The 14,094-nt window shown below is 41.6% G+C and overlaps 1 protein-coding gene across 2 annotated transcripts in view; it reads right to left on the reverse strand.

The window, feature by feature from the left end:
- Positions 1–513: 513 nt before the first annotated feature.
- Positions 514–14,094, reverse strand: part of parga (poly (ADP-ribose) glycohydrolase a) — a 33,241-nt gene continuing 19,660 nt past the window's right edge. For both annotated transcript variants that reach the window (XM_037781692.1, XM_037781693.1), the window contains exons 14-18: positions 8,480–8,558; positions 8,254–8,362; positions 5,618–5,723; positions 3,563–3,691; positions 514–2,882 (exon numbers count right to left, since the gene is read on the reverse strand). In XM_037781692.1, coding sequence (XP_037637620.1) covers positions 2,698–2,882; positions 3,563–3,691; positions 5,618–5,723; positions 8,254–8,362; positions 8,480–8,558 — 608 coding nt within the window. In that variant the 3' untranslated portion in view covers positions 514–2,697. The remainder of the gene's footprint in view (positions 2,883–3,562; positions 3,692–5,617; positions 5,724–8,253; positions 8,363–8,479; positions 8,559–14,094) is intronic.

The following is a 14,094-nucleotide window of genomic DNA, read 5'->3' on the forward strand; positions in this document are numbered from 1 at the left end:
CTTACTTTAATCTATGAGTCTCTGCACACACTTCTTATCCAGACAGGTCATTTTTTCCCCCTCTAAGTTACATCACACATATGTCTCTCCCCTTAGTTTTAATTATATAAGGCAATTAAACTTTTATAAAGGCTGAACATGAGTCATTTGAGCAAGTGGTTTCAGATTGATGGGCTTCTACCTTGAGTGGGTTAAACAATAAGATAATTGGCCCTCCCTCCTTCCTTCACTCACTCCAGCCTCTTTCCTTCCTCCCTCCCCAACCTCTCTCTCTCTCCTCCTCCTCCTCCTCCTCCTCATCTAGATTTTCATCATTCATACTTGCTGGCACAGAAGGAACAGGATTATCAATCATGACAAACACGCCACTGGAAAAGGGGAAAATGGAGTGGGCATGAGTTGCAGGAGGATCCGCCAGACAGAACGGTGACGGTCTAAATATCAGAGCATCATTATGTGGTTTTTAAACTGGTAATCTTTCTCAATCTCCCCTTTCAACAACACCAAAATGTCTAATTTGACCATTAAATTATTTATTCACATGATTCACAGCACACTGGATATAACCAAACAATAAAAGCAAATGTTTTCATCCATTCTGTATGCTTTGACTTTAAAAACAAACACACAATCACGCTCAGTGTTCCCTGACAGAGAGTTCCTCCTTTTTCATTATTTGCATTTGTGTTTGCTGCTGGTCTCCGGCTGACCTAGAGAACGCAGGGTCAGGCAATTATGAACTGAAATGCCATTTTGTTGTAGTGACTTCGCCGCCTGACAAAGATGGAGTGAAGACCAGTTGCTTTCTGGCGTTTTATTAATAGTGTTCATCGATGAAAAGACCTGCGCCGCTGGGTAACATTACAGGCTCTGGGGTTAAATTACATCCTGTTTTAGAATAATTACATCACTAGACAGGACAAAACTGGACTAGGGTTTCTTGTTTATGGGGAAATCAAACAAGCGACAATCTCTCTAAGCTCCTATTTCTGGTGACACAATTTGTTGTTGAAATGTGTCGACTATGGTTATTCATTTGCTGGATTACCCTGGCACATTCAGTCAATAAATCCAGGAGGCACCAGTGACCTAAATAAAGTTCATGTACAGGTGACCGGGCACACGGCAGCCATCAACAGTCAGGTCTGCCAAACCAAATGGACTTTGTTTGAAGCCCGAAGCTCATTTGGTCAATGCCGGGCTCAGTACAAAGAGTGGGAGAAGCAGATAATGTGTAATCCACTTACCCTAGCCAAGCCTACACCCCCTTTATGGAAGTCCACGTCATGAGGTTATTTAGGAAGCCTAATTCATCTAATAAAGCATGTTTGGAGGCAGAATTAAATTTGTCTGAAAGCCCTTGGTACACGTGCTATCACACAAAAATCAATCACATTTCAAATGATTAAATAATGTATGATTTCATGAAATTACGTGATAAATCGGTGGTGCCGAGGCACGGTTACAAATGTGCACATGACAAAAGAAATTAATTATCTCTGATGAGTCTGAAATAATTATTTCTAGATGATGTATGAATAATTACATTACCCTGATGTAAAGAAATGAAAAAATACAGCAGAATGGCTTCTTGACATAATTTTTTGGTTAACATTAAAATGTATTAACTAAATCATATTGATTTGAGCAGAGAAATACCATTTAAACAGGATATAATTTAATTAAGAAATTATAATAGAGTACAACCTAAAAACCTAAAGTACAGTACTATGCAATACATTTATAGCCTTTAATTGTATTTATGAACCCATCATTAAATAGAACCCACACGTCAATCAGAAAATACAGTAAATGATAAAAAACATAACCATATCCCCTAAGTACATGTTGAGTAAAAACATTAACAAAAATAATATTTTGCGTGCAATTTTTTCATTATATGCTCCCCCCTTTATTTATTTATTTATTTTTACAGTACAGTAGCAATACTGTGGTTAACACTGAATATATTTGAAAATGATTACGTTACTCAGAATAGAATCAAAGGTCTGAAGATGAAAACGACCATAAATTAAATGTTTCATCTGAGATGATTCTCATACCTCATACCAGTGACATGTTATTGATAGTTTTGGCTCGTGTTAAAATAAGGACAATGTGTGAGTTAAATATCCTAGGGGATATAAAAGAGCAGCATATATTTGTAGAATATTCTGATAAATAAATGTTACCCATGCATAGACTACAGTATGGCATCTCATCATCTCTCTGCATTCAGGAACCTCAACACAGCCTGGGTATGGTAAACAGAGAAGATCCAAAACAAGTAGCAAACACAATAAAGGACGAGATAACTAGGGATGATTATCGTGTCCTGGATTATTAATAATGAAGTGTCCACAACCATGCATATTATGAATATTTGGCCATATTTGTAATTAGAGTAAAAAGAAAATAATTCCACATCACATTTAGACTAAAGAAAGGCCTAACAGCAACCAGGATTTACTATTGCTATAAGTCTCTGAAACGTTTCACCACATTTGGTGACATACTACGAATCTCCTATAACACCACCAACGAGAAAAGGCAAAACTGTGTTTGGTAGTTTGTGTGTTGGGATCACAAACTTAAAGGGAGTGTGTGTGTGAGAGAAAATGATTGTAAGCACATGGAGGTTTCTGAACCTGGAGTCTCTTTTGCACGTAGAGCCAGGGGGAGGGAGGTCTCTCCATGTTAATGAGAGTCCGACGTTACAGGGGACATCCCAGAATCCTTGGCGGAATCCGGGGCGTCGACGGCGGACGCGGGGGAAGAGACTCTCTCGTAGATGAAACTGTAGAGGCTGACGTCAGGTCGCGTCGTGCGGCAATTCTTGCACATCAGACTGGAGTACTGGTTCAAAAGGTTGTACAGCCTCCCTGGGAGGATGAAGGAGGGAGGAGAACATTGAGAGAAGAAGAGAGACAGAGGGAGGGGACGGTGCAGGGGTCAAGAGAAAGAAGAGATATGGAAGGAGATAAAACCAGGATTTGAGAGAAATAGACAAAAAGGACAAACGGAGAGTCAAAGAACAAGCAAGAGAAAAAGAAAAAAAAAAAGAAAAATGAAAGCGGGTTCGGGCTCATTTATAAATCAAGCGCACGTACACACGCACACAAGCCGTGAGCTTTTTCTCTGTAGCTCCACTTTAGGAAATGGATGGCTAGAGGGGAATTTCTCTGAAAGGCTTCAATAAATGTCAGCAGAAGAAAAATGGAAAGAGGGGGAGGGGAGAGTCTGGGGTCAGTTCAGGCAGTAATCCACTCTGCAGCTGAGGCTGAATGGATAGGCTTAGGAGCGGAGTTGGCCCATAAGGTGGAATAACTTAACATTGAGATGGACTGCATTCTGTTATTTATGCATACTGTCCCTGTAATGACGCCAGCAAGGACAACCTCCATGTGGTGCACAAGCCTCGTGAACCGCACAACCCTAACAGTGGCTGGTTATCGTCACCATTTCTGTTCATTATGCAATTTAGTGTAAGAGCTCCGCAGACGCAGGGCTGACGGGAGAAACAAAAATACTAAAAACATTTGGTTTTGTGTGTGAGTCTTACCGACGGTGACTTGTCTCTCGGTGAGGAACGTGTGTATTTCGTGAACGTCTCTCATGAGCTGAGCATCTCCAAACGTGAAGTACGCCACGTCTCTCCCGGCCTCTGCTGCAGCCATCAACTGAATCAGCGCTGGAGAAGGAGAATAGGGAAATCCAGGCAACATTAGCATACCGCATTTGCATCATTAGTATCCTTCAGTTTCAGAACGAAATCATAAATGTGTAATTGACCACTGAAAATAAGCTGAGGAAACAAAGTAATTGGTCAATAAGCTGGATAAGGTACGGCTTCTGGCAGAAAGGAACACGGGTGACAGGGGCCATTTGTATCAGAAGAGTAAATAATCCACCACTGCTAGCGTAGCCTCATCAACAGCACTCAATCTTTTTAGCCACTGCAAATTAGGTCTTAAGACCTTTAAATATTTAACAGAATGGATATTGATTCCAGATTAAAAACACACACAATACACATCATTTGGTCTGTAATCTTTACAACATAACAGCTCGGTCTTATGTAACTACCACATCTCAGGTCAGTTCCGGGACTACAATGTAAAATACAGTTATTGCCTTCTAAAAATACCAGCTATGCATAATTCCAGGGCTAATGGGCGTGGGTCCCCGGAAGCTAATATCATCCTCGGGGACTTCGTCAAGTCCGGTGGATCTATTCATAGTGTGCTGCAGAGGAAATTAACGGCTTCAGTTCTAAATGAAACTGTACACAAACATACCCATGTTACTCCAATCGCATTAGCATTCATAATGTACGACATCCATGTGGAAAAGTGGGTTTTAGTACAGCACAGACTCAACAAATGATAATTCTGAACAAAATTACAGTTCATGAAAATGTTTAAGATGTTGACCATGTTGATCAAAACACAGCTGGTCAAACTGTGCAGCGTGGTGTACAGGAGGGGACTGTAAGGGGGCCCCCTGCTTGTGAAGAGTGATGCTGTGTAAACCCGCAGAGACCTGCATCAGCCTGGATTTATGGTGTCCCTTCCCTGTAATCAATTGCCCTTTTAATGGGAAACATAAATGTGTGTCAGCTGATCAATAAAGGGAGGGACGGAAAGGGTGAGTGACACCCTGGGAGAGGTACTAATTGACCAGAGGAGATTGGGAGAGACCGGCATCTGTGACTGTGCCGTACAGTCCTTCAGCAGGAGCTCCAATGGCTGAGACAAGTAGGGTTTTTCCATTCACACGCTGGCTTGGCATAACTCGGTTTGATTCGGCACATAAGCTCAGCACGGCAGGGATTTGCATCTCCATTACAACAGGGCAACCCGCTTGAAGGTGTGTGTGTAGATGTCAAAGGAGCAGCTGTAAAACGGTGGATAAACAAATTTAATTTCCTATATTCTTTATAATAAAAGTCCCCCGTTATTTTTGATGCTTATTTTCTTCCTCTCTGCAGTATTAGTTGACTTGTTTTTGTTTTTTATTAAGAATAGCCGCTATTCAAGCATCGCTAATTCTCAGAATTCAGAATTTCCTATAAATTCTTCAAAATAAAAGTTCCCTGTTATTTTGATATTTAAAAGCATTTATCAAGAAGTAGCAAAATAAGGGTAATAAGTCTAACACACGCTTGTTTGAGGGGGGAGAAGAGGGGTCGTCACGGGTTGGCCATAGCTGGCAAGACGTCACCGCAACCCCCTTGCAGGCGGGTCAGGCGCACTTTGGACCGACTCCAGAGATAGTCCACCTCCGGTGCAGTTCGGCGCATTAAAACTGGTAATGGAAACGCAAATCAGCGCGGCATGGTTTCACTCGGCGCGACCAAAAGTGCCAAAGAAAAAGCCGTAAAGCAGTGCAGATGAATGGCTGATCCTGTCTGAGCTACTCATATTTACCTCCTGCTTGAGAATCCAGAGTTAATATTTTAATGTAAGCAATATTATGTATCTCCTGACCTATATCAGTAGGACCATTTCAACTCTCATGTGTGAAAAACAAACTTTGATTTCTTCACACTTGTTGCTATACACAGTCTTTTCCTTCCACCTATTTGGATGCATGCTTGAAATTCAGGCAACGATACCTTTGAGCCGTGTGTCTCCACCAAAAGCTCCACAGCCCCAGTTGCCTGTGGCTACTGCGGAGAGGTGCTTGCTGTTGGCGTTGTTTCGGAAGAATCCGCAGTATGCCTGGGATAAATGCACAGGAAGGAGGGAGAGAAAGACAAAAGAGAAACTATTTCACAATTTTTCTATGATTTCCTCAATATATTTGAATATTAGTGTGCCATATTGAGATCTACAGTAGTATTGAGACGGCAGGAGGGCTTTGCGATATGGCCAAGATCTTCCATCACGATATATGTAATTCCATATCTCGATAACGATATATATCGCGATATAGCATGTTTTCTGGTAGTTCAATAAATAAATACTCCATATGTAATAACCACATGGTAAAGCATATTGTTTTACACTCCTGTGTGAAAAGTACTGAGTATTTCCTCATTTAATTAAAAACTTTAGTGCAAAATGCCCATACTAGTTTCAATTGAAATTATTAAGAAAAAAAAGAAAAAAATATACACTGACTATATTTACATGCACGCACAAAAATAGAGTAATCTGATTAAGATAATAATATGATTTAACTGAGTTTGATCAGATTTTCTGAGAAATTTTAGTAACTATTTGCTTGTTATTATCAATTTAGACGACGTAATTGTGTATCACGAGATCTTGATATATGATTTCATCACGATACGATTCCATTGAAAGCTGATAAATCATTATAGTGAATTATCACCGAGCCCTAGTGTTGCTTTCATTTTGGTGAGTTTCATGTGGACCAAACACCAAAATCACAAGTTACAGTGTTTAAGCCTCAGTTGAACCATACGCAACGTTTAAAAAAAAATTAATAAAGCCTTTGAAAGTGCATAGAGGTGCATGATGTCTTGCCTAATTATATAATAGAAAAAGTAGTAAATGACAGCACCACCACTAGTACAAATAGGTGTTGTGAAGTATTGGTATATGTCAGATAAACTCTCTGTAGCGCTGAGCTAAATTCAGCTGTTACAGATTACAGAGCCTTTAATTAACGTCTTTGCAGGTGGTACCTGACCATATATCGAGGTTCACCACCAAGAGCTTTTAGTCAAAACCATCATAATGTGCAGCTTTACCCTATCTGTCACTTACTGACAATAACATCTTTTGGAAGGTACTGAGAGTTCACACTGCATTTTCATAGTTTTCTTGTGTCCTTTTCTAGGGATGGAACGGTTCAGGTAAAAAATCCGAACCGTTCGGTCCGCTAGTCACAGTTCGGGACGTGTATGAATTGTTCGGTTCATTTGAAATAAGTTATGAGGCCGATTGTGTATTTTTTTCATGTAGAGTTTGGCTCCCGTTTATTGTGACACTACAAATCAAGGCCTATTGAAGGAGGCTGGGACACGGGCGGACATGGGTCTTGAGGTGTGGGGTTTAACACATGTGCAGTGTAACTGAAGATGCGGTCGTGCGTTGCTATTGGCTCAATTTCGGCGAGTGCTGACCAGATTTTACTGCGCATGTGTCGTACCCCAAAGATATGACGCGTGACCCAGCACCTTCTCAGTTGGCATGGATGAAGTGGTGAGGTGCGGCCGTCACTCAGGTAAGGAAATGGCGAGTGGACACGATAAAGTACAGTTAGAGGATCCACGAGCATCGTTTCGCTCTGCTGTATGGGAGCATTACGGATTTAGTGTTACCTATGAAAATGACGGAAAAAAGTTGTGGATAAAACGGCGACTGTGTGTAAGCACTGTGCAACACGTGCGGTTTATGCTAGCGGCAACACTCCAGTGTGTCCGTCGATAGCGTAAGAAGAAGAGAGTCGGGTAGGAAAGAGCAACTCCTTCTCCCCGCAGCATTTAAACAGCCTCTACATGCAGACTCAGACAGGGTAAAAAACATAACTACATTATCGGGGAGGTTTATAATGAAAGATATGCAGCCTTATGCAGTCGTGGAAGACGCTGGATTTCAGCATATGAGTAATGTAACGTTACTTGAGCCGCACTATAATATTCCCTCTCGCCGACACTTAAGTGTTGATTAATTATTTTTAAATAACACAGTGGCACAGAAATCCAACCGTATTCCTCCAAATACTGCATTTTTTGAGTGGAAAAAAGAATCTTTCAATTAAGAGCTGATAATCAGGGAATTGAGACATACACTGTATGTTAAACTTTTCTTTTTTTTTTAATAGTTCTGGTTGAGCTTATGCTTCAATTTATGTTGATGGCCTTAGTCTATAATTACATCATATTTATATGAAAATAACAAAGCTGCATTTTTTGTTTGGACTAATGACTGTAGAAGACCTATTCTTTCAATTAAGATTTGACAATGACGAAGTGTTTATGTTCCTTATGTAAGCCATACTTTTGTTAAGGCAAACATTTGTTAAGTTATTTTTGCCAAATAAACGAAAAGCATGTTGAAATCAGAACATGACCTCCTCACTGTAACATAAATGTACTGAACCGAACCGAACCAAAAACCGTGATATGAACCGAACCGTGAATTTTGTGAACCGTTCCAGCCCTAGTCCTTTCACAAAGACACATCTGTTTGAAGGATGTGTAATAATGTATGTAAGCCAACTATATTTTTATATAATTCAATCCCTGTGCAAACACAGACAAGGACATCAGTCTCTCACCTTGTTGAGTTCTCTGGCCATCTTCTCAGGGAGAAACTGCTCTAGGAAGTGCCTGAATCGAAGAGCATCAATGGCCACAATCTCTGTGCATCGTCTCTGCCAGTCATCCCTTGAAACGAAAGAAAAGCAATGAGAGATGGGATCGACAATGACTTAGAAACATCCTCTCATCTTTCCTCAAACTTTTTTCTGACTGACTAAAATAGTACTATATGAAAAAAAGTACCTGGCAGTCTCATCGTTGTGGCTGTCCTTCCATTTGTAACTCTCAGCATAGCCAGAATATTTACTGTACTGTTCGGTGCCTGCAGAACAAGAAACGAAAGTCAAGAAAAAAAGAAAGCCATTACTCAGTATTCAGCAGTCGGAGCACACCGTGGGGCTAAATCTGTTTCAGCGCCTTATTTCTTAAATCACATTTAGTGCTTTCTATGCTCCCCATGTGAGTACACAGCATCAGCTTGTATTGGATTGTCATAAATAAAGGCCATTGATTTAATAAGTAATCCGCTTTGGGCTTTGAAATGAAAAGCTTTCAGCCATAATAGGAAGAAATGGTTAGAACAAGAAGAAGCTAACCTTGGCCACATTCGCAAAATGCTTGCAACATGTAACTCCACCGAATCACTCATTAACTGACAGGGTAACACACCTCTGGTATTAAGAAGTTAGCATTTTATAATGTGTGCTGGTATGTGCTCGCGGTTAGAGCTCCAAAGATTTCATCATTCGTCATTACAAATACAGCTGCGCTCATTTCTGAAAATGATGCCTATTGAAGGCTCCATACATTATGCATTAGGTATGAGGAAGTTTCACTGCACTTCAATGAAGAGCAGGTGTTAAACACATGCTTAACATAGCCTTTAAGGCTATACTGTATGTACTGACAGAGTTACGTATGCTGCAAGAAGAAAAGATCAAGTATTTTAAAAGCAATGCTAAATGTCATTCTTTTAAAGTATCTCTTGAAGAGCAGTAATTAAACGCTGCTTTTATTTTCTCATAATTGACTTCATTTCATTTCAAGCATGTACCATCTGCCAATACTTGAAGTTGAAGAGTGAATGATGATTTTTTTTTTTTCTATGACAAAGTATGACTCGAGCTAAAGGCCTGTACCAGAGTCGGGACATAACCCAACAAAGTCAGTTAAATTGGGCAGAAATGACAATTATGTTTCTATGTAGAGTGAAGTTTTGTGAACAAAAGAACATATATTTTAAACATCTTGCGTCATTGAAAGCCCAGCCTGTCAAATTTTGGCACTTTCTACTACACTCCCAACGTCAAACAACAGGCTGCTCATATCATTTTCTCCATCAGCAGAGCTGTCCTCCTCCTCCTTCACCTTGATCCTATCTTTACTGGCATCCGCCCATTAAAGCCTCCTGGCATACAAGCTTCCATCACTAGATTACATCGTGGCCCTCTGCCTTCCGATCCGTAAAACGCCTATGGACAAAAACTGATGTGACGTATGAAGTCCCAAATGTACTCAAAGACCCTTGTTAAGACACCTCTAAAGACAAAAAAACTTGACAGGAGAGAAAAACAAAGACAGAAGAGACAGATATAGAGAGTCTAGAAATAGACACTAGACTTTAAGAGGAAACACTAAATGCGTGCAAGGAATATTCTGCAAGGTTTAAATGAATCTACGGCGTAACTGGCCCATTCCATTAGTGGAGCAATGACCTTAGTTGGGCAATAAATTCCTTTCTGTCCAAATGTAATAAAGTTAAGTGGAGAGGAGGAGGAGGGAAAGAGGGAGGGAGGCAGAATGATGGGAGACAGGGAGAGGGGGGGGGACGGTGACTAACCACTGAAGGTGACTTGGAAGGGATGGGAGTTTCAAGGAAGGCAACATGACGCCATACAGAAGAGACAAGGCTTCGCTTGCTGAGAAGACACAGAGGTCCATTTTAACAGTGACTGAACAGAGCTGGTTATGTGTGTTTGGTGGTATTACCAGTGTGGGTACCACTTTGGCTCTTCCTTTTCTCTATTCTGAGGATCCAAACAGCCTATAGGCAACAAGCAATGTACAGTAAATGGACTTGCATTTATATAGCGCCTTTCTAATCATGCTTTACACTACATGCCAACGTTCACACACTCATTCATACACTGATGGCAGCCATACAAGGTGCCAACTAATCTAGCCTTCATGAGCCATTTGGGGTTAAGTATCTTGCCCAAGGACACCTTGACATGTGGACTGGAGGAGCCCGGGATCAAACTGGTTCCCACTGGTGGACGACCCGCTGTACCTCTGAGCCACAGTTGCCCCAATAGAGGGGGCTGAGGGTGCCTATCAGATCATGCAAACTCCTTGTCTCTTCATATTTTGTTTGTCCATGTTAGGGTTGGGTACCGTTCACATTTGAACCGATAGCGGTACCTGGAATTCAGTAGCGGTACCCAACGGTACCTTTCTCTCTCTGTAATAACCCAAAATTGAATTTCAGTTATAAGAATTACAAACTTCTCAGCATTGTTATTTATTTTGTACATTTTGTTATTTATTTAGAACATTTTACACAAACCATACAAAATAAAACCCCTCCCAAATCCATCACTACAACCTCCAGCCTGTCACCAGGGAATAGCGTGAGAACGCTGTCATGTGTGTCGAAGGAAGCACATGTGAGACTTGTTGCTCTGGCCAGCATTGCATTCACATTACAAATATTGCAGCGAGCGTTTTCTGTGTCGGGTTTTGAAAAGTGCAACCTCCACACGGCTTTCAGCTCCCCATTGACCTGACTCACTGTGACTTGAAAAAGCTGCAGGGACGACGTAGTCTCGCTCTCTCTTTCTCTTTATACTCTAAGTTACTCTCTTACCCAGATGCGCTCTCAGGTACCAAAATTTGGCAGCAAATGATTTAATTTGGTCGGTACCCTTAAAAGTACCAAGTTCGGTACCCAACCCTAGTCTATGTGTCTCTCTTGCGAGGCACAAATTCAAAGAACCAACAATATCAATCAAGTGCACCATTTATATTTGAGTTCCTGCAGGCGCAGCTAAGTTATAATACATGCCCTCATGTCGAACGGATGGATTTATCAAACCGGATAATGATGCCTCTTGTGTCATCAGAGGCAAATCTGAAGGCTCATTTTGATGCCCCAGTGAAATACAGGCACCAAAGCAGGACAAGTGGATGTTAAATGTTTGTTTTGTCAAGCTAGATAAAGTGGCAATAAAATAAATATGATGGAAGTATAAATCAACTGACTCAACTGAGGCTATTTCAAAACGTGGTGAGATGAGATAAAACATCTACATGCTCTACAATGGCACTACAAATAAAAATAATGACGTTATATTTGAAACAACATGTGTGTATTTCATTGAATTTAATCATACAAGTATTCATATTGTGTCCACCGCTACATTTATGTTATCTAAGTTCTTTGGCAGTAATTTCATAGGCTATAATATTAAATATGTGCCTCCCTGATCTTAATCTGTGCTTGCCCTTACTTTGACCAGTGGTGGGTGAGATACAGCTGTGAGGATAGAAAAAAAGTAGGATGGCTAGAGGAGGAGGAGGAGGATGAGGAGGAGGAGGAGGAGGGAGGCGAGTGAGAGGGCAGAACACTTAGAGAGGTTGACCCAAGCAGAGTGAGTTGGAGGTTGAAAAATAGAGCAATTCTGCTGGAGAGAAATGAAGGATAACTGGGCAGTCGCAAGTGAATCAATGCAATGGATTTACACCATTACTGGCTGGAAGGACGGGGGGGAAAAAATGAATGGAGCCCAATAAACACACAGGGCTCAGTGGACGAGAGAAAATAACTAAGAGACGAAAACAACACTGGTTTAACCAATGTTATGTGTAATACTAGAAAGGCATGTGAGCTGTATGTGGTTTCTATAGGAGAAAGAGGAAAACCAACAAAATACCAACCAATACACCACATGGCATGAAGGTGCATTGCATTCAGAGTATTCAGAGTGGTAACATCATATCTGGGCCTATTGGTTCTGTATAGATTGTAGAGATACGCGGATCGGCTTTGACGTCATCCAAATCCGCATGTACGCATACATCATCCTCCTGCCACGAAGTAGGCTGGTTTCAAATAAATGAACATTTATCAGTGTTTACCACACATAGACTTTACTTGGACGGGCCGTCCAGGTATATAAACGGCTTGCCCAAGTATATACAGTCTCTGGCGACCCATTAGCATTTTTTATTTTTTTATCCATCTGAGAGAATGACGCCATCCGAGATCGATTAAATAATAACTATATATTATACTATACTATATATATATATACTATATAATATACTATATATAATAATAACTAGTGGCATCAGGACGCCGCCAGGGAGCGATATTACATGACCCACCCTACTCTGCCTCTGATTGGCTTACCTTGATATTCTTACCCTAACCCTAACCAATCTCAGTCCTCATGTCTAAACCTAACCTATCCAACCAACGAAGGCAGTGAGTACTAGCCAATCAGAGTAGGACGGGCCATGGCTTCGCTATAGCAGGATTCGTAATTTAGCTGCTGATGAGCAGATGGAGAGCTCCGCTCTGCTGGCACAGCCTCGGGCCTTGCTTCCTCAGCTTTCCGGGCTGGACCCAGGGCGGGACTACGGTGGCATGTGGCGGCCCGACGTGCTGCTGCACTTCACTAAACGGGGACTGGATCCCAGTATGGGCGATGGACTTCTGCACTCCGCTCACCCCTCGTTGGACTGAGGGGCTTCCAGTGACACATTAAGTATACACAAGTCTCATTTCCATCCAGACTGCAGTGATTGTTTTTTAAGAAATCTTGTTAGTCATTGTTTTCTTGCTTTTCCTCATTAATGATACACCACAACCAGAGCTAGATACCCGCTCTCTGGTCATATATAACCAAAATACATTGGCTTTCTGTAACTATTGATTCACAAGATGCTAATTGGCAGATAACAGCAGCAAAGAAATACACCATGGCAGCAGTGGCACACTGTCTGTCTGCTCTACAATGGCTCCATTCCCTGCACATTGTGGGCTAATAAGCACCCTGTCACAGAAAGTCTTAACTGGGTGGAAAACTATAAATAACCTGTCCTAATATCTAGTCTCCATATAAGGACATTGCTGCGTGTGTGTGTGTGTGTGTGTGTGTGTGTGTGTGTGTGTGTGTGTGTGTGTGTGTGTGCGTGCGTGTGTGTGTGTGTGTGTGTGTGTGTGTGTGTGTGTGTGTGTGTGTGCGCGTGTGTGTGTGTGTGTGTGTGTGTGTGTGTCTGTGTGTGTGTGTATGTGTCATTAGCTCAATCACTGCCCAGAGTTCATTAACATAAGGCCAGGTTTGGAACGTATGAAGTGGCCTTCAGGCTCAGCTCCCTTTTCACCGCAACAGTCTGGTACGACGCCTGAAACACTGCTGATGCATCTTAACACTCGGGGCAGCAACTTGATCCCAAACCCAATGGGGGCAATGTACTGTATTTTTTTGGTAGAGTATCACAGCCTCAGACTGAAAGGAGGTGCTGACTCTAATTTCATCAGTTTCATACGCAGTTGCAGACAGCCCCAGTGTTTGCTAGAGGTCACGGCCCGATAAAACTACACACACTTCATCATTGGCAAAAAGCAGAGAGGCAGTCATGAGGTCACCAACCCAGACACCCTCCACTTGGCAGCTACACGCAAAGATTCTTCCCATGAAATCACAAACAGAACTGGTGACTATGCACAACTTCAGCAGACCACATCACTTCAGCTTCCCTGAGGAGGCTGAGCATTGTGATACCACGATAACTGGAGCACACCCTTCGGTCCTGCAAGCTCCTCCCACACTTGTGTTATTGCTTACATTACT

The sequence above is a fragment of the Sebastes umbrosus genome, chromosome 10 (genome assembly GCF_015220745.1).
Source record: "Sebastes umbrosus isolate fSebUmb1 chromosome 10, fSebUmb1.pri, whole genome shotgun sequence".
NCBI lineage: Eukaryota > Metazoa > Chordata > Actinopteri > Perciformes > Sebastidae > Sebastes > Sebastes umbrosus.